This window comes from Pinus tabuliformis, chromosome 4_2 (genome assembly GCF_031772625.1).
Source record: "Pinus tabuliformis cultivar Carrire ecotype Pingquan chromosome 4_2, CPIR1, whole genome shotgun sequence".
Classification (NCBI taxonomy): Eukaryota; Viridiplantae; Streptophyta; class Pinopsida; order Pinales; family Pinaceae; genus Pinus; species Pinus tabuliformis.
In genome coordinates, this window is record NC_142304.1 from 155,164,598 (window position 1) to 155,184,376 (window position 19,779).

The 19,779-nt window shown below is 38.7% G+C and overlaps 1 protein-coding gene across 1 annotated transcript in view; it reads right to left on the minus strand.

Moving 5' to 3' along the window:
- The window catches only part of LOC149168655 (Tautomerase/MIF superfamily protein), a 43,840-nt gene extending 29,751 nt beyond the window's left edge, over window positions 1-14,089 (minus strand). The window contains exons 1-2 of the mRNA XM_089428368.1: window positions 13,691-14,089; window positions 13,130-13,330 (exon numbers count right to left, since the gene is read on the minus strand). Of these exons, the coding sequence (XP_089284494.1) occupies window positions 13,130-13,330; window positions 13,691-13,801 (312 nt within the window). The 5' untranslated portion in view covers window positions 13,802-14,089. The remainder of the gene's footprint in view (window positions 1-13,129; window positions 13,331-13,690) is intronic.
- Window positions 14,090-19,779: the final 5,690 nt, after the last annotated feature.

Sequence of the window (19,779 nt, forward strand, 5' to 3'; positions counted from 1 at the left end):
TCCATATCCCCAAGTGAATTAGACACTAATCCCTAAAAAGGGTGGTCATCTCCTTCACCTTTTTCACCTTTTACCACTTTTTCCCAGGTCTAGCCCTCAAAGGTCACCTAGGGCATCAATTTCCCGAGAATTGACCCAAGGAAAAACTTCACTCTCCTACAAGCTACTGCGATGGCAGGCTAGACCTCAACAGGATCAATTCAACCTTTTGAAGTAAATATCCTTGTTTGGTGCTTTCCCTTCACCTTGTCCAGGATAGGAACATCATTGATTGTTGCATTCCATCCCCGAGCCTGGGTTGGGTCCACTTGGCCCCGTGTGGTCCCACTTCTCAATAAAGATTATTTGTCAAGGACCATTTGGGAATCCAAGTTTCCCAAGGATTATAGGGATTGAGCACCTCGTCTACAAGTGTTAAAATTGGCAAGTAGGGCCAAATTCCACCTTGGTCTACTCCTTTGAGGAAGATTATTGTGGCATTGAATTCCTCTTTTCGAGAGGTCCAAAATTGACCTTAAGATCATCAAATTTGGATAAAGAAAAATATTTATTTACTTAAAAGAAATTTTTCAAGTCATGACCTTTGAAACTTTAAAATTCAAATTTGCCTCCAAAATACTAAGGTCGGCTTCACCTCCATAAGGACAAATTGTTATATATAAAGGTGCCCTCCATTCTCATTTGATACATCAATTCTCTCCTTATTCTCTCTGAAATGGCCGCAAAAGAGGAAGATCTCTAGCAAAGGTATCAAGGGCAAGATTGGGATCTGTTTAGTCTTCTTCATGAGCCGAGTTCCTCAGGCAGGAGGTCGAGGTTAGTATGGAGGAAGTCTGGGTTTATCTATGAATAATTTTGGGCTCATTTATCATCTTTTCAGGACCGAGTTAGAGCAGAAAAGGAGCCGCACTTGGCAAGGGTTATTGGATGGTGTTTTTGGTATATATTTGTATGGGTCTCCTCTCCAACAGTAAGTCGCACTCCTATTAACATGGCTCAGATAAACCAAAGTACTTGTCACAGAAGGCCGCGAGTTTGGTTTTCATCCTAGTTAGGTCGTGGGCCTAGTCTCCATGACTAGGTGGACTAAAAGGCTTAAACATCAACTCAGATCTACTAACTAAAGTGCACAAAATCTTGTGAAGGAAAGTCGTTGCCATGAAATAAGAACTAAGGGTGAGTAAGTGAGTTGCATCAGCATGAAGTAAAACCTAACTAAAACCCAGTCTTGAAGAGACAGTTTCCTTGAAGATTGGACAGTGGTATTGATCCTCATATTGGCAAAATCTATGATTGTACTCTCTCTTCCTCTGCTAAACATTTGATAATAATAATAAGAAGAATTGATCGAGGGTTTTCCCATCTTGGGGTTTTTTCCTAGCTTGTGCCATATCTTTGTGTTCTTTTGGCTTGGCTTGGCTTCTGCACTTTCATTTAATGTCCTTTCGTTAGTCACTGATGGTTTATGGTCTAATAGAATTGATAATGAAGTGACTAAATAAATCAGAGAACATGTTAACTCAAATTTTAACATGGTATCAAAACTAGGATGAGGACAAGCCCAAGCAAGAGAATGGAAGAAAGAAATCACTATGTCATGTCGATCTTATGAAGTTATCTTCTAAGGCCAAGTGAAGAATGACTACTCACATGAAAAGAAACAACATGAATGTAGACTGGGTAGAAATTTTGGTTTTTGTGCACTACAACTTGAAGTTGTCATCCCATTATTATGAGGTAATGAATAACAATAGAACATATGTCACTTGGAACAACAATCATGAGGAAGCTAATTTTGAGAAGGAAGCCATACTTTTAGAGCAATTGGAATCTAAACTTTTGGGTGATCATGATAGTGATCATATTCATACAAGAGAGATGCCACCCCATCCACCAGCGAGTTTCTAGATGCAAAAACTTTGCCTTTAGCTTCACGAGATCCAATATTGTGCACGAGCCAATGTAGTTGTTGGTCGTGTTTCCATTTGTTTCTACTCCTCTTATTCATATATCACGGGAATAAAAACTAAAAGTTTTTGTGCAAAGAGGAAATGTGTTAAAATTGGCAACTAAGGCCAAACTCCACCTTGGACAGCTCATATGATGGAGATGATATTTTTATTAGATTCCTCTTTCCGAGAGGTGTAGGATTGATCTAAAAATCATCTCATTCTGACTAGTATAAATGGAATTATGAATTTATTTCTTCTATGGACAAATTGTCAAGGTCGGCCAGCAGTCTAATGTAGGTTCATGAAGCCCAACAGATGTGTCTCTTCACCCTCAACGTTGTGTATATATAGAGGAGTCATTTTCCTCATTTGGTCACTCATCATCACTCATCTTTCTCTCTCCTCTCCTCATTGGTTCATACAGCAAGCAGGAGCAGCTCTTCTTCTCTATGCGTTGACTTGGGTTGACTGAAATTGCAGGCCGAAAATTTCAGATCTATTTTGGGCAATTACAAGGACGTTGACCGAGGGTCAAACTCTATCATTTTCCCGCGATTTTTGTGGGAGGATTTATGTTTAAGCGGGATGCATATTCTGGCATAGAAACCAAGATTTTCTGGGCAGTTTGACCAGCGTTGACTGCAGCCCTTTGACCATAGAAGTTGACTGTACACTAACCAAGTTTGACCAGATTTTTCAAGACTGTTTTGAGCTAATTTGGACTATTTTTGGAGGCTGAGTTGACTGGGTTTGACCGAGCTAAATTGGAGGAGAATTTCTGTTCGTTTGACTAGCGTTGACTTTCTGGTTAGGGCATCCTATTAACTGCAATTTGACTGGACTATTTTGACAGTGTTTGGGCAAGTGAATTTTGTATATTGTACTCTTTGTCTCTCTGTTGAACTTTTGAAGAATAATAAGAAGACTTGATCAAAGGGTTTTCCCCACATCAGGGTTTTTCCCTAGCATCTGCCAAATACTGTGTCCTCTTACCTTGGCTTGTCTTCTACTTATTGTTTATGTTCTATCTGCATTTACTATCAATGTTAATGTGATTGCTAATCTGGAAATTGATATGGCTAATAAGAAAAAATTGAAGTAAATTGCTCTAAAGCATAGAACACACCATTGTTATCTAAACTTAACATGGTATCAAAGCTAAGGTGAAGACAAAGCCCAAACAAGAGTGAGAAGAGTAATCACTAAGATTTGTTGGACAAGGATAAGATTGAATGGCCTCCTCATCTTACTTCAAACCTGATGACAGGCTCCAGGATAAGTCTGATTATTGATGTTATGCACATAACTATGTTCAGGGAAAGATTACTAAACCTCCTTCAAATGCACCAATTGCCGCTAAGACAAAGTACAAGAAAGGTGAAGTCAAAGCTAAGAAGATCATCAAGGATTCTATTCATAAGAATTTAGTTGCTTACATCTCCTACTTGAACACATCTAAGGAGATATATGACAAGATGGTTGGCATGTTCAAAGCTAGCAATGCAAAACAAGTCCTCTTTCTCAGAAACAAGTTGAAGGACATAAAGAAGGGAAGAGGAGAAGATCTCCAATCCTCCTTCATGAGGATTACCGAAATCAAAAACGATCTTCTTTCAATTGGAGAAGTTATTGCTGACACAGAGCTCACTCTCATTGCCCTTGGAGGTCTCCCTCGTGAATGGCATGTGTTCAACACTACTATCCTCAACAATGACCGGATTCCAAATTTTTATAATTATTGACTAGATGTACTCAAGAAGAAACAGGGATGATAGAGAGAGACATGCCTTCAAATAGGAATAATCCTACTGCATTCTTCGCTCATGCGAAAAGAAAGAACAATGCAAGTTAAAAGAAGCAATGTCAAGGAAGACCGAGATTCAAAGATGGAAGAAAGGGTGGATGCTTCATTTGTAACAAGTTTGGCCACTATGCTAGGGAGTGTCCTAATAGAAGGGATACACCTCGGGATGATGACAACCACAACCGCAACAATTTCAGGGGCAACAATAATCGAAGGAATGGTAGGTTCAACAACAAAGGAAAAAGGAAATCTTCCGCTACTCGACTTGGAAATGGTCGACCTCCCAAAAGATCAAGAAACTCCAAGTATGATGAATCTAATGTTGTAGATAACAAGCAAAAAGAATTTTATCTTATATCTGCCCTCTCTGCTGCTTCTCCTCCAGATACCTTGGGAAATTGGTTGATTGATAATGGTGCCTCAAGGCACTTCACTGGGTATAAGGAGGCTCTTTCAAATCTGATAGAAAAGGATACAAATTTGGAAATCATTCTTGGAGACAATGCCACCTATCCCGTGAAAGGAGTTGAGAATGTTACTCTTCAATTGAATCAAAGTAACATCATTCATCTACAAGAAGTACTATATGTACCTGATCTAAAGAAGAACCTAGTATCTATCTCGACAATGGAGGACAAAGTATTCAAAGTGGCATTCATTAATGGAAAGGTACATGTTTGGAAAAGAAATTTCAAAGAAGCATTTACTCTTGGATTCGAGGTTGATAGCCTATATCAAGTTGGAGGAAGTCCATTGGAAGCTATGTCTTGCAACACATCTCTTCAATCCGAATTATGGCACCAGAGATTTGCTCATCTACATTATAAGGCTCTATCCGATGCAAGGAAGATGGTAACAGGTATGCCCAAATTGAAAGTAGAATATGAAGGTGTTTGTCAGGGATGTGCAGAAGGAAAATATACAAAAGGACCATTCCCCTCAAGTGATAGCAAGATTACGGACATTTTGCAATTGGTTCATTCTGATCTATCTGGTATGTTGCCTGTAACATCTTTGGGAGGATATTTATATTATGTTATCTTGTAGATGACTTCTCTCACAAAACTTGAATTTATTTCTTGAAGAAGAAGGACGAAGTGTTCTCATGGTTCTGCTCTTTCAAAGCCTTGGTTGAAAATCAAACAAGGAAGAAGATCAAAATATTGAGGACCAATAATGGAACCGAATATCAATCAAATGAGTTCAATGACTTTCGTAGAGAAGCTGGCATTAAGAGGAAGACTACTACCGCATATACTCCTGAGCAAAATGGTGTTGTTGAAAGGAAGAATCGTTCTATTATAGAAGCCACTCATGCCATGCTTCATGATCAAGGCGTTCCGAAGTTCCTCTGGGGAGAAGCTACCAACACTATCGTGTATGTTCAAAATCAATGCCCTCATTAAGCATTGGACTCCACAACTCCTTAAGAAGTTTTCACCGGTAAGAAACCTGATGTTTCTCACTTTAGAATTTTTTGTAGCCCTGTGTATTTTCATGTGCCGAAAGAAAAGAGAAGCAAATTAGATGCATCTGGGAAGAAAGGAACATTTATGGGCTACAATGAAACTTCAAAGGCATATAGAATCTATGTGCCTGGTCAAAGAGAAGTGGAGATAAGTCATGATGTCACCTTCGATGAAGATGCTGCCCTTGGGAAGATTAGGAACCTTCTTATTCCAAGGAAGGACAAATAAGCAGATACAGGAAAGTAGGGAGAACCGCAGGATGAACCGATGCCCGATGTTAAAGAATCGATGGATCGCATTGATCCACCTCCCCATGAGCCCTCCTCCTCATAAAGGAGACCCGCATGGCTTAGGGACACCCTCGAAGATGTTGAGAGACATATTGCACCAAAGGGGGCATTTTGTGAAAGTAAGAAGCCAAATAGGTGCCAAGGGTACTTAGCTGCCATGAGCACCATTGTTCAAACTGGCCTTGCACATTCGAAGAAGTTGTGAAGCACCAAGTTTGGAAGGATGCTATGAACGAAGAGTATGAGTCGATTATGAAGAATGACATCTGAGATGTGGTCCCTAGACCCAAGGACAAATCTATTGTCACCTCAAAATGGCTCTACAAGATCAAGCATGTAGCTGATGGAAGTGCTGAAAATTTCAAGGCCAGGTTTGTTGCTCGAGGCTTCTCTCAAAAGGAAGGTGTGGACTATGATGAGATATTTGCACCAGTTGCTCAATATACCACCATTCGTTCGATCATTGCCCTTGCTGCCTCTCAAGGATGGAATTTACATCAAATGGATGTCAAGACCACCTTCTTGCATGGTTCACTTAAGGAGGAAGTCTATGTTGAACAACCCGAGGGGTTCAAAGTTCAAGATCGAGAAACACATGTATGCAGGTTGAAGAAAGCCCTCTATGGGTTGAAGCAAGCTCCCTGGGCTTGGTATGAGAGGATCGACAGCTATCTGATGAAAGTGGGTTTTACATGAAGTGAAGTTGATCTGAACCCTTACTTTAAGGTTGAAAATGATAGACCTCTCATCTTGGTACTTTATGTGGATGATCTCTTTCTGACAGGTGCAGGCCCTCTTATTTATCAATGCAAGGGAGAGTTGGCTTCCGAATGGTTGATCTGTCTGCGAAACTCCGGTAGGAAGAAGTTCTGCTGAGCTAGGGTTTTCATTCGGCTCTTGCAGCCGCCGGCGCCTGCGGCGGCAGGGCTTGCCTCTGGTGTAGCTTCTGGCCGCTCTTCCATCGCTTGGTGCTTCGACGCATTGTTGTGCGGCCATAGTTTCTTTGTGTACCGGTGCCGGGGTTCGCTGTGCCAGGTGGGATTGAAGCTCTGCGATTTCTGTAGCCTGTGGAGGGGTTTCCGCCGCTTCCTGCGGACCTCTTCCCTTGCGACGTGCTGTTTACCTCAGCGAGGCTCTGTACCCAATACCTCCTCTGCTTGGGCTCTGAGGCTCTGCGACAGGGTTCCGGTGATTTGCATTGTGCTTTGTTTTGGGAGGCGGCGGAGCGAGTTCATAGTTACTGATTTCCGGTGGTTTTTTGCTCTACTTCTGTGCTGCTCTGCTTTGGCAGTCTCACCTGGAGATTTTTGGACTTGGGCGTTTTTGTGCTGAGCCGCGGAGCGGGTGCGAGGGTTTTGTTGGGTTTCTCGATACTCTTCGTGGGGGCGAGGTGGCTGCCCTAGCCGCCTCTGCCCCCGGAATCGATCCGTCTCTGCTCTGTTGGGACCTGATGGGTTCCCTTGCTGAGGCTTTGGGTCCTTTTTTGGCAGCTTGCTGGTTTTCCTCTGCAGTTTATATGGAGCGTTGAGGGATCTGAGGTGTGGAGTTCTGTCTCTGCATCGATTCGTGCCGCTTTCATCATGGCTGTACCTGGATGTTTTCTTCTGGTTTCTGAGGATGTATGGGTGGTATCTTCCTCTGGTTTCTTCGATTTCAGGAGCAGAGTTTGAGGGGGTGGAGGAGGATGTGGCTTCCTTCATTTCGTGCCTCTCCTCCTATCATTGCGGCCATTTCGAATTTTCTGCTCATTCCTTAGGAGCTTATGTGATTTTTTTCTGTTATTTTTGTTTGGGGATGGGTTGGGGTATCCTCCTGTTGGGGTTTACACACCCTTTTCTTGCTGCCCTCTCTGAGGGCTCTTCTGCATACTTCTCTTGAAGTATTGCTTTTGTAAGTGGTTTACCCACACTACAGCATATGCGTTTCAGCATCTACAACATGTAATTTTCTGATTTAATGAAAATTACGAATTCTCTTCTTCGGAAAAAAAAGTTGGCTTCCGAATTCGAGATGAAGAACCTAGGATTGATGCACTACTTCCTAGGCTTGGAGGGCTGGCAAAGGCCAGGAGGTGAGATTTTCCTTTCCCAAGGAAAATACAGCGTGAAGCTACTTGAAAGATTTGGGATGGTGGATTGCAAGTCTGTGACTACTCCAATGGAACTTAACTTCAAGAAGTTATGCAGAAGCGTTGCTGGGCCCGATTTGGGAAATCCTTCTAAGTATCGTCAACTCGTAGGGGCCCTGATGTTCTTGGTGAACTCTCGTCCGGACATATGCTTTGCAATGAATACATTGAGTTAATTCACGGTCGAGCCTCATCACATACATTGGATAACTGCCAAGAATCTCTTGAGATATCTTCGAGGCATAATCACATGTGGACTGAGATACACTGCCGAGAATTTGAGGCTCCATGGTTATTTTGATGCTGACTGGGCTGGCAGTGTGGTGGATCGTAAGAGCAAATCAGGATGTTGCTTTTCACTAGGTTCTGCTTCGATATCTTGGATGAGCAGAAAGCAAAAATCGGTTGCTTTGAGCACTGCCGAGGCCGAATATATTGTTGCTAGTTTGGCCTCCTATGAAGCTGTTTGATTGAGGAAGCTCTTTAGTGAGTTGTTTGGGCATGTGCTGGATACCACCGTGATCTACTGCGACAACCAAAGTGGGATTCGTCTTTCTAAGAATCTCGTGTTTCATGACCGCTCCAAGCATATTGATATCAGGTACCACTTTATCCGAGATATGGTACAACGGGGAGCAATAAGGCTCCATCACAATGGGACTGATGATCAAGTCGCAGATATTCTTACAAAGCCCCTAGGGAAAGTCAAATTCTTAACCTTCCATGAACGACTTGGAGTCATGGAGAAACCCTCTTATGAGGGTCCCGTTTGAGTTGGATATTGAACTCTGCGAGCTCCGAGAGGCTTGGGAGTACTTCTTGGAGCTATGAGCGACCATAGGGTGAGTGGTTCACCTTCCCCTAGTGGTGCGTTGTGTACAGGGTGAGTGGTTCACCTTCCCCTGTGATACCCCATAATGGTTGATATATGCATAGGATGAGTGGTTCACCTTCTGCTATGGCATATGAGCAGGATGAGTGGCTCACCTTCTCTTGCCAATACATCCTACCCATGCAGTCCAAGACTCATGGGAAGTACCTCTCATCTAGCGAATGAGTAGGGAAATGAGGATAGGGACCATAGTACTATCGATGGACGCATCGTGTACTACCGTACTCCCTATGCTAGGATGTTTGATATTGATCTGGGATCAATGGAGACTAACTTCAGGTCAATGTTTTACAACTCGGACTCCGACTCCGACTCGGCCGAGGATCGACTCCGACTCCGACTCCGAAACGGTAATGACTCGGCCGGCTCGATTTCAATGACTCGGTCGTTGTAAAAAATACATTAAATATTTATTTTTTTTATAAAAAAACATAATTTTAAAGATTTTAAACATAATTTTAAAGATTTTCATTCATGTTTCCAAACACACAGCGTTATAATATAGATGGAAGACAACATATGATCAAAGTAGGCTCATGAACCAATCCATTATATCAAAATGGTACCCAATGGCAATACATAGTCAACTGTCATACATGATCAAAGACTCAAAACAAAATACAAATAACCAAGGAGGCTAGAAATGGCCTCTACAACAAAAGTAAACTGTGATGGTGACCAGACTCCAAAAGTTCTTACAGTTGTTTGGACTTTGGAGAGCTTACGCTGATGGATGTAAAGCCTATAAAGGTTATTCCTACATGAAGAACCTCCAAAAGAGGAAGAGCCAGGATTTTGAAAAGGTTGGACAATTTTCTTGTCAACAGTAAGCTTTTGGAGGAAGCCAGCAGGCATAAGTCATGATTAGTAATTGGAGGACTTTCTGATCACTTACCAATCCTGTTTCAAGTTTCAACTAGCTGAAGAAGATCAAAAATATCTGTTGCTTTTAAATTTAACAATACATGGTTAAAAGATGACAATGTAAAATCAAATATTGGTTTGAAATGACAGATACTCAACTTCACCATTTACGTTTATTTAAAAACAACAAAAAATCTCAGAACAGTTAAATATATCATTTGGATTGGAGGTTCACAATGTAGAGTTTCCTTTTACAAAACTGTTTTTAGGATTTACAATTAAAGGAGAAACTATCTTGTCATCTTAATGCATTAATACAACAAGCAGACACATAAAAAAGAAGAAAATGACACCAAGGCTATTTTATTACATAGCCTACCCAGAAGATATAACATTGTATTCACACTAAGTAGTTTCCATCACAGTCTACAGAAGCATGACCCTTTGGAATCTATAAACTGAATTTAACTTTATCAAAAATCACAAAAAAATTGAAATTTTTCTAACTGTTTCGCTGCCCAGCCGGAATGCATTGACTCGGCCGAGTCATAACGGACCCGGCCGGGTTGACCGAGTCACATATGACTCGGCCGAGTCATTGGATGACTCGGCCGAGTCATATGTGACTCGGTCAACCGAGCCGGTTAGCTGGCCGGGTCAAAGTTCAGGGTAATGACTCGGTTCGAAACGGCCGAGTCGGAGTCGAAACGGGCGGGTTGTAAAACAGTGCTTCAGGTCAGTGGAGAGTGGTATGATACACTCTCGATCATTTCTTCTTCATTATTTCTTCATGGTTCCGCAGAGCAAGGATGACAAAGATGGTACAGATTGTCAGATGGTTTAGCAGGTGGCTTTCTCCCTAATTGAGAGGAAGTGTTGAAATTGGAAACTAGGGCCAAACTCCACCTTGGACAGTTCATATGATGGAGATGATATTTTTATAGATTCCTCTTTCCGAGAGATGTAGGATTGATCTAAAGATCATCTCATTATGACGTATAAATGAAATTATGAATTTATTTCTTCTATGGACAAATTGTCAAGGTCAGTCAAAAGTCTAATGTAGGCTCATGAAGCCCAATAGACATGTCTTTTCACCCTCAACGTTGTGTATATATAGAGGAGTCATTTTCCTCATTTGGTCACTCATCATCAATCATCTTTTTCTCTCCTCTCCTCATTGATTCATACAGCAAGCAGGAGCAGCTCTTCTTCTCTATGCGTTGACTTGGGTTGACTGAAATTGCAGGCCGAAATTTTTGGATCTGTTTTGGGCAATTACAGAGACATTGACCAGCATTGACCGAGGGTCAAACTCTATTATTTTCCAGCGATTTTTGTGGGAGAATTGCTGTTTAAGCAGGCCGCATATTCTGGCACAGAACCTGAGATTTTCTGGGCAGTTTGACCAGCGTTGACTGCAGCCCTTTGACTGCAGAAGTTGACTTTGCGCTGACCAAGTTTGACCAGATTTTTCAAGACTGTTTTGGGTTGATTTGAACTGTTTTTGGAGACCGAGTTGACTGGGTTTGACCGAGCTGAATTGGAGGAGAATTTCTGCTGGTTTGACCAGCATTGACTTTCTGGTTAGGGCATCTTGTTGACTGCAGTTTGACTGGACTGTTTTGACAGTGTTTGGGCAAGTGAATTTTGTATGTTGTACTCTCTCTCTCTGCTGAACTTTTGAAGAATAATAAGAAGATTTGATCAAAGGGTTTTCCCCACATTGGGGTTTTTCCCTGGCATCCGCCAAATATTGTGTCCTCTTGCCTTGGCTTGTCTTCTGGTTATTGTTTATGTTCTATCTGCATTTACTATCAATGTTAATGTGGTTGCTAATCTGGAAATTGATATTGGGCTAATAAGAAAAAATTGACGTAAATTGCTCTAAAACATAAAACATACCATTGTTATCTAAACTTAACAAAAGGTTAGTAGATACTACATCCATTTGTCTTTTCTTGTTTAGAAGCCATCTTTAGAAACTAGTACTTTGTCTTTTATTATGGCCTACAGTTTAAGTTTGAACTTTGAATTTTGAACCTATCTTTGAAGATTAAACTGTTGACTACAACTTACAACCCCTTTGCAATGAATATGATTCTCTATTTCATTTCATGGTTGATGTCATCTGTTATAGTTTGATGATTAAACTGCTGACTACAACTTACAACCCTTTGTAATGAATATGATTCTCTATTCCATTTCATGGTTGATGTCATCTGTTATAGTTTGATTGTTGATGATAAGTGGTTTTTTGTAATGAATATGATTCTCTATTTTAATTCATAGTTGATGTTTATCTATTACAGTTTGATTGTTGATGACAAATGTTATAAGTTGAAAATTGGTGTTGTAATTGATGAATGATCATTTGATGAAAATATTACAAGTTATAACTGCTAGACGATTGATGTTATATGTGTACCAAACGGTTAAATGCTTTAATGATCATCATTAACCTAATAGTTAAATATATGTTTTCATGTTTTCTACAGCTAATTTAGCATCCTGCATGTTTTTTTGAACATATATGCATCAAAATATATTAAATGTGTATATAAAAAACACTCCCAAATGCTCCCCTTCCAAAAGTTTTTTGAAGATTGTGCTTCCTGCTCCCTCTCCCAACTGCGTTGTTTCTGATTTACAGAGTATTGTCATCTGCTAAAGAAAGAGACCATAAGAATTTGCTTTGAGCTCACAGCTATTTTCAACACCTAACCATGACCTAACTGGAATTGTAAATATGATCGTAGTTATAAATCTGGTTGGAGGTCTAATGCAATACCAGTAAACATTTATATGTATTTCTAGATAGTGAATGATATGCCAGTAAGTCAGGCTAGGCATTACTATCTATCTAATTCAGACAAATCTAATCTCTAGATGAATCTATATTCTTCGATAGATACAGTTGGTCAGGCTTGATTTTCATCCTCTTTCGGACCTATTTCAGACAGATGACTAACATCAAAATGAAAATGAAGCCTGGATGATTCTATAATCGATTCCAGATCCTCTTGTGATATTTAGATTTTTATGCTCAAAGAAATTTATAAGCACTTTAGTACTAGAAAGAAAGATGCAACCAAAACACTTTGACTTGTGCAATATAATGGGCACATTCTTAGATACTGTATGGACTGCAGCTACTTTTTGATGCAAAATCTCTCATTTTTCTAGGGTTCATATAAAAGAAGCAGAGCAACTGTCTGCAAAACTGCCACTCTTTGATTTCCTTCATCTTCAGACGGTGTTTCGGGTCTGGCAGAAGCACGTAAGATCCGAGAAGAGATGTGGATGCAAAGGAATTGTAGCATTTGAATATATTCTTTATAGAAAACTTATTCTCTCATGGTTGCAGATGTATTATAAATGTGAAGAACAGCCAAGCTATGAGAGACAATGATTTTGATTTTAAGCTGGGCAAGCTCAAGGCTCAAATGTAATACCATGCTTGTCATGCCCATGTTCTAATTGTACCTTGAGCCTTGGGAGACACGCCAGGCGGTTTACAAACTTTCGCCCATAAGCCAGGCTACTCCATAATGGTACTGTATCTAAAACGGCCCCCTTTTTTATCTTTAGAAAATTACTACAAAATCCATCTAAATCAAAATATAAACCTTTTGAAACCCTTCGTTTTCTCATACAAAGTAGTATGTTCCACATGTCAGAGGACAGTCCTTGAAAGCTTTGAAAGAAGGTAAAGGAGTGTTTAGTGCACCTCCACGTCATAAAACTTGATATAAAAGCGTGACTTGTCCACTGATAGTTTGGACTCCAAAATGTCTGCAATCGCTGCACTCAACTTCCCATTCACGCCTTGCCCAAGCCCTCCAATGGACACCAGCTCTCCATATGCTGCTGGCTCTTCACTGCCCCCAAATGACATGGGGACTCCCCCTTTCAGTAAAATCATCACATACTGCAGCCACAAAAAAAAATGACATGGAGACTCCCCTTTTTAGTAAAACCATCACACACTGCAACCACAAAAATAAATGACATAGAGACTCCCCCTTCTAGTAAAACCATCACATACTGCAACCACAAAAATAAATGACATGGAGACTCTCCCTTTTAGTAAGGCCACAAATATACATTTGTGACTCTCATAATCATCATCGTGATTCAGACTCATTCATGTAACTTACCTCTCTGCAATCCCTATCACAAGAAACTTAATACAGCGGTAACAGACATGCCACAGGCAACGATGCCCACAAATGATTGCATTGTTGGGCGCATTCAACATGAATGAAATATAAGGCAGAAGGGTGCTTACTGATTCGGGCTTGCCAATGATTCTGGCCACACTTTTGCTGGCATCCTTGAGGATATCCGAGCTGACCACGCTATCCACCGGCACATTGGTACTCAAATTGAGTGTAGGCATTGTCAATTCGAATCGATTCACGATTTTGCGGAGACTAACCCTGGATTGTTTATACTTCCCCTGTTTATTTCAACTGCCCTCTCGACTACTAAGTCTCGTGGCGGAGTGAGGGCGCGACATGAGGTGTGAATGATTTAATAGGGTATTAAAATTCATCCCATCTTAAACCTTATCTTGGAATTAATAATCTTGACCATCCACTCATACTGTAATGAGCTGTAAGCAAAAAAGTTCGTCCACGTGCTTCCCTTCCCTCTATGGCATTCCAGAGGCTCGCCAGGAGTGGGAAAAAGAGATTATGAAACACAAAACTACACTACGTTACATTTGCTATCTGTTATTTTGCAGTGATATCAAGATATGAGAAACAATATATGTTGACTTGGCTCCAAATTAGATACCAAGGCTTTTTGCTTTTCTTATTTGTCCAATGTTAGTGTAGCGTAGATTCATTAGGCTAGGTTGAATCGACATAGAGGGAGCTTCCATTATTTTTATCATTCCATATACAAGTTTCTTTCAAGTACACTATGATTGATTTGTTCAATGTTAGTATCATTCCATATACAAGTTTCTTTCAAGTCAGTACGAAGTTTCTTTGATTTGTTCAATGTTAGTGCAGAGTAGATTCATGAGCATATTGACATGAAGGAGCTTTTAATATTTTTATTGGTCGGACAGAGGGGAAACTGTGTGTGAGTTTTTTTTAAGAAGCTCAATGTTTCAATCATCGTCAGAATACCGAGATGTGTTTGACTTTTTTTTAAGAAGCTCAATGTTTCAATCATCGTCAGAATACCGAGAAGCTCAAAGAGTGAGATGGGAAAGGCCAGCCATAAATACATAAGCAAAACATGTTGGGAGAGATCGGCTTAGAAACCTGGAAGATAGGGGGACAAAGGGAAATGAAGTTTAGCCATTAGGGTTGTGGAAGTGATGCAGAATTGGGCACAAAGAGTGGTTGAGTTTATAGAGTTTATATCTTTCTCCCTGTTGAAGTTATTGTGGTTTTTCATGGATTTTTTATTTTTTTTGTTTTTTATGGGTTGGTATTTAGTGTGTTGATTTAAAATATAAAGGTGTGTTTGTCTTAAATTTATGTTTATAATGTTATTTTTAGAATTGTTAATGTTTATAATGTTATTTTTAGAATTGTTAATGGTTATTGTTGATGTGGTTTTTATGTTATTTGTAATAAATAGATTTGTTATATTTAATTGGTGTAATGAAAATTTAAGAATAATGTAAGAGCATTATTAATTTTAATAATAAAAATTATGTACCAATTAAAATGATATTTTTATTTTATGTTTAGAGTTATTTGAGTTCTGGTTCGTTTGGGTAGCTTAATTGGCAATGGTCGTGGAAATGAAGTCTCGTTGAACTGGAAGTCTTGGGTTCAAATCTTGTGCTATCCCCTTATCAGGATGAGAAGCTAGACATGATGAAAATGTAGTCCTACCAAGCTTTTATATATATATATATATATATATTTGAGTTCTCATTTATTTTCTTGTTTAAGTTCAATTATTCATGACTTTGTTTCTTTCCATATTCAAAAGAGGTCAATCTATGCAAGAATATTTGTTCTAGGGGCCTATTCATGGGTTGGGCATGTTGTTGAATGATATGGGCTAAGACAATACAAAATGAGGGTGGAGATTTTGACACCTTAGCACACCTCATAAATCATCAACAACATGATGAATGTTGTGAGCCTTCCTTGTAAGGAGGATCATGTGAACATGACAACCAAGGTCGAAAAGTGCTAGTGACAAGAAGGACCTAACCACCTCTTATCTCAAATGCACATGGTACTCTTTATCATTAACCATGTGATGTTCCTCAACTTACTCTTTTTATATTTGAATGATAATCACATGATACAACATAAAATATGTATCTTAATTGGAAGGAGCTTCATGGCGGAATGAAAATCTTACTCGCTTGTATAAATAGATAATATTTTATGAAAATATAATGGCAGTGTTTCAAGTATTTCCTTAATGCACATAGTTTCTTACATCCTTGTTCTATTTCAACAAGAATATAATAAATAGTAAATAGACAATTGTCATATTTTTTTCAAAACAAAATTGTAATGATCAAAATTATACTTCCTACCTCCCACAAGTTGATAAACCTTGATCACACTCCCTAGTTAGACTTGTTAGATACCAACCTTGATGTTGGAACTTAAAACTTAATTTTAACACAAGTCGATAGCTACTTAAACAATGGAATAAGGAGTTTCCGTAAATTTCTAGCACTCAAAAAATCACTATCTAACTCATAATTTGCTCTGATGACCATCACAAATCATAGGGGAAGACAAGATTTTATTTTTTGATTCATTGCCAGCTTAAAAAACATGTTTAATCATGTCTGAATTCAGGCTTTTGTGATCCATATTATGAATGTTGAGAGATCTTTCGGTAAAAATCACATAAAGAAACTTTAAAGCGACGTGTTTCAAACCATCTAGTGTAGCTCATCTTCAGGACAAGATGAAGAACTAGATCATGTCATTAGATTAAATAGATGAAGAGAGGTGTTTTCTAGCCGTTAGAATATAACAACTAGTTTTGACTAAAGAATTATCATTAATTGATAATCAATTTTTTAATTAAAATGAAATAATAAATGGAAATTAGTTGCAAATGAAGAATTAAATTAATTTTATTATTATAATTATTTTAATCAAAACCAAGGTCAGTAATAATAAGGTCAAACTTAATTATTCTAAACAATAAAACTGAAAAATAATAATAAGAAAGTGAAAAAAAAATCATAATAAACAAACAAACAAACAAAATAAAAATAATAAGGTCAAATTTAACTATTCTAAACAGTAAAACTAAAAATAAGAAAATATATATATATATATATCAAAGTAATGAATTAACTCAATTTTATTATTTAATTATAAAAAATGGTCAAAAAAATGAAAAGTAAATAAATAAGAAATAAAGGAATACCAACAATTCAATTAAAATAAATAAATAAATATTATAAAAAATTAGGAATACAAGGTAGGGATCCAACACCTGCTAATACTCCAACCATCGTCTCTATTCAAATTGATAGGCCTCCTTTCAATTTCCAAGGCCTCCCTAAACTTAAGGTGATGAAAATGATCAATCCTTGCAACCTATTAGAAAGTTGAGTTGAATTTCTAAATTTAATTATTTTCACTTAGCCTTATTTTACCTTTCTTGGTGCAATTGTAAGAAATTTTAGGCCTATATTCCAACTCATTGGAGTGCGAAAAAATCGGTGTGCACTCTTCTAACTTTTTCTTCATAATTTCTAGCCACATTAAAGGATAGGGTTGTGGGGTTAACAGGTCATATTACTCCTTTTATTCATGTACTTATATATTCAATTTACCCCGCGAGTGGTTTTAGACCTATTTATACCAACGTTTTGGGCAAATAAGAGTGTTAATAGCTTATTGTTCACTTATTTGAGTTTACTAGTCTAAAAATCAACAAGCTTGTCATCCCATTACCCTACACATATTCAACTCTTTTTTACCTTTTTGGCCTTCCAGTGAGTTGAGAGAGGATGATACACAATCTTAGGTTTTAAAGAGGGATTGCATATAACTCTGTTGCTTCTCCTTTTTCCTTTAACCACCTAAAAGATAGGACCATTTTGTTGAAAAGTGTGCAACAAGAAATGCTTGTTGAGAATGCAACAAGATGATGGAGCTTAGTGAAAAGAGTCGCCTTCACTAAGTGGTCTCGCAGGAAAATTATGGCGCAAGTTCTATTTTTTATCACAGTGTGGATGATCACAGTGTGGGTGACCACAGTGTGGGTGACCACAGTGTGAGTGATCACAGTGTGAGTGATCAAAGTCTATTTTTAGACTGGCTGTCAAAAATAGAAAAAGTCAAATATTATTGTCTCATAATAGTATTTGGACTATAAACTTGATCTTATTCTCTTGGAGCACTTCAGTTTGAGCTACGGATGTGGTACATGCAGATCCCAGAGGGAAATATGTGGTTACCTATTGGATGACTAATATTTGCATGTAGGATTTCAGTTAGAACTCAAGTGAGTTGAGTTTAGTGGACTGGAGGTGCAGTTGATGGAGTTGTGTTTAGTTTAGCCTTGTTAAACTAGTTGTATTTAGTCTAATTGATCAATAGACTAGAGATGAGTAGGGTGAATTAGTTATTAATTAATTCACAAGTTATTAACTCATAATGCAACTATAGAATACATCAGTTAACTCAGTTGCATGTCAGTGCATGTTCAGTTCAGCAGGGACAGGTGTTAGAGGATCAGATTGCTATCAGTTGTGACTATAGATGTGCATGATGATTTGCACAATCAGAGGGATTGAGTATGCCAATGAATTGGCCAATATCAAGAATTGTAGCCTGTGCTCACGTCCAACAGAGTGTGAGTGATTATTTGCAGGTCAAATACGAGTTTGGTAAGCCATTCTCATCAGTTCTTGAGCAAGTATTGAGCTGGAGAGGCAGGCAAGCAGTGGAATAGATTTGGAGATCAGATCTGAGCTGTATTGTGTGTAACAGGTGGAGCTGGTACTGGATTGCTTGTGATAAGCATTGTACTTTGTAATGTTACATGATTCAATCAATATAATATACAGATAGTTGGGGTTTTTAGCGAGATGCTTTCCCCGGGATACATACTGTGTTAATGAGTTTGATTGATGCTTCTCTGTGCGCCTGTGAATGTTTCTGCTTCTGTAAATTGATGATCAACGTAGAGGAGATTATGTATTATACATGTTCCGCTTATAATTGTATGATCAGGATAATCTCTGTGAATATGTGTCATATTATTCAAAATTTCTACAAGGTGGGTGAACTCTACCTTATACTAAGATATGAAGAAGTGAGTATTCATCTCAATTATTGGATAGGTTAGGTGCATCTTGACTAATGGTTATTGCTTATGACACACCCTTTTCTCATGACTCCATTAGGGGCACTTGCAAATCTCTTTTACATGTGTCTCAAACGTATGCTAAAGATAGAGCTTAGAATCTCTAGATTTGACACAAGAACATAGATAAAACCACAAATATTTTCACAGGGTTTATTTGGTAGGTGTTATAGTCTAGTTCTCTTTTCTAATTTATAAAATACTAGGTAGCCATACTTTCCATAAAAAAATATTTCTCATGCCTTGATCTAAAAATAAAAAGTGAAGGTTTCATTAAACAATTTGCAAGCTAGTTTATGTCTTTTAGGCAATGGATCGTGGTTGCAAAAGTACATAAACTTAATTTTAATAGTTAAAAGAGGACAAAAATGCAACATTAAACACAAGCAAATTGATAACAGAGTTCCCCCATCTTGGGCTACATCTCCAGGTCTAGCTTCCATTGGTGATCACTTTATTATATGCTCAAATTCTCAATACATCAACATATAAGCTTCAATTTGCAAAAATAACACTGCCATTATGTCTAGAATGCTCAAAAGCCTCCATTTAGGGTCTTCTTGAGCCCAAAAAGGCTTAAAATTTGAGCAAAATACCCCTATTTTTACCAAATTGATTTGTAACTACAACATTCTAGCTATCGGCCCTACAAAACTTGGCAATAACTAGTCTATGGCCTATTGGCAGGTGCGTTCAATTGGGAAGCCAAATGTCTCGAGTTCGATCTGGTGGAGTCGGTTGTTTGGGCGCGTTGTTGTTTTAATACATTAAATAACATTGGTGGGGGGTCGTTGGCCACACTCTTTTTACCATCGGTTGTATGACTGCATGTGGCCATGGGCCATGCGCCCAACCCTTAACCCCCACCACTCCGCCAACGGTCATGTTACAAACCAAAAACCATGGGCCAAGTCAATCGGGTGCACCTGTTGCCCTGCCTTTTCCTCCAACCGCCGACTTCATTTACCATAAATATAACGTGCCCACTATGTTTATCAAGCGACATGTGTATCTAGTTGGTCAGACATTGGCTTGGTATGTTGGAGGTTA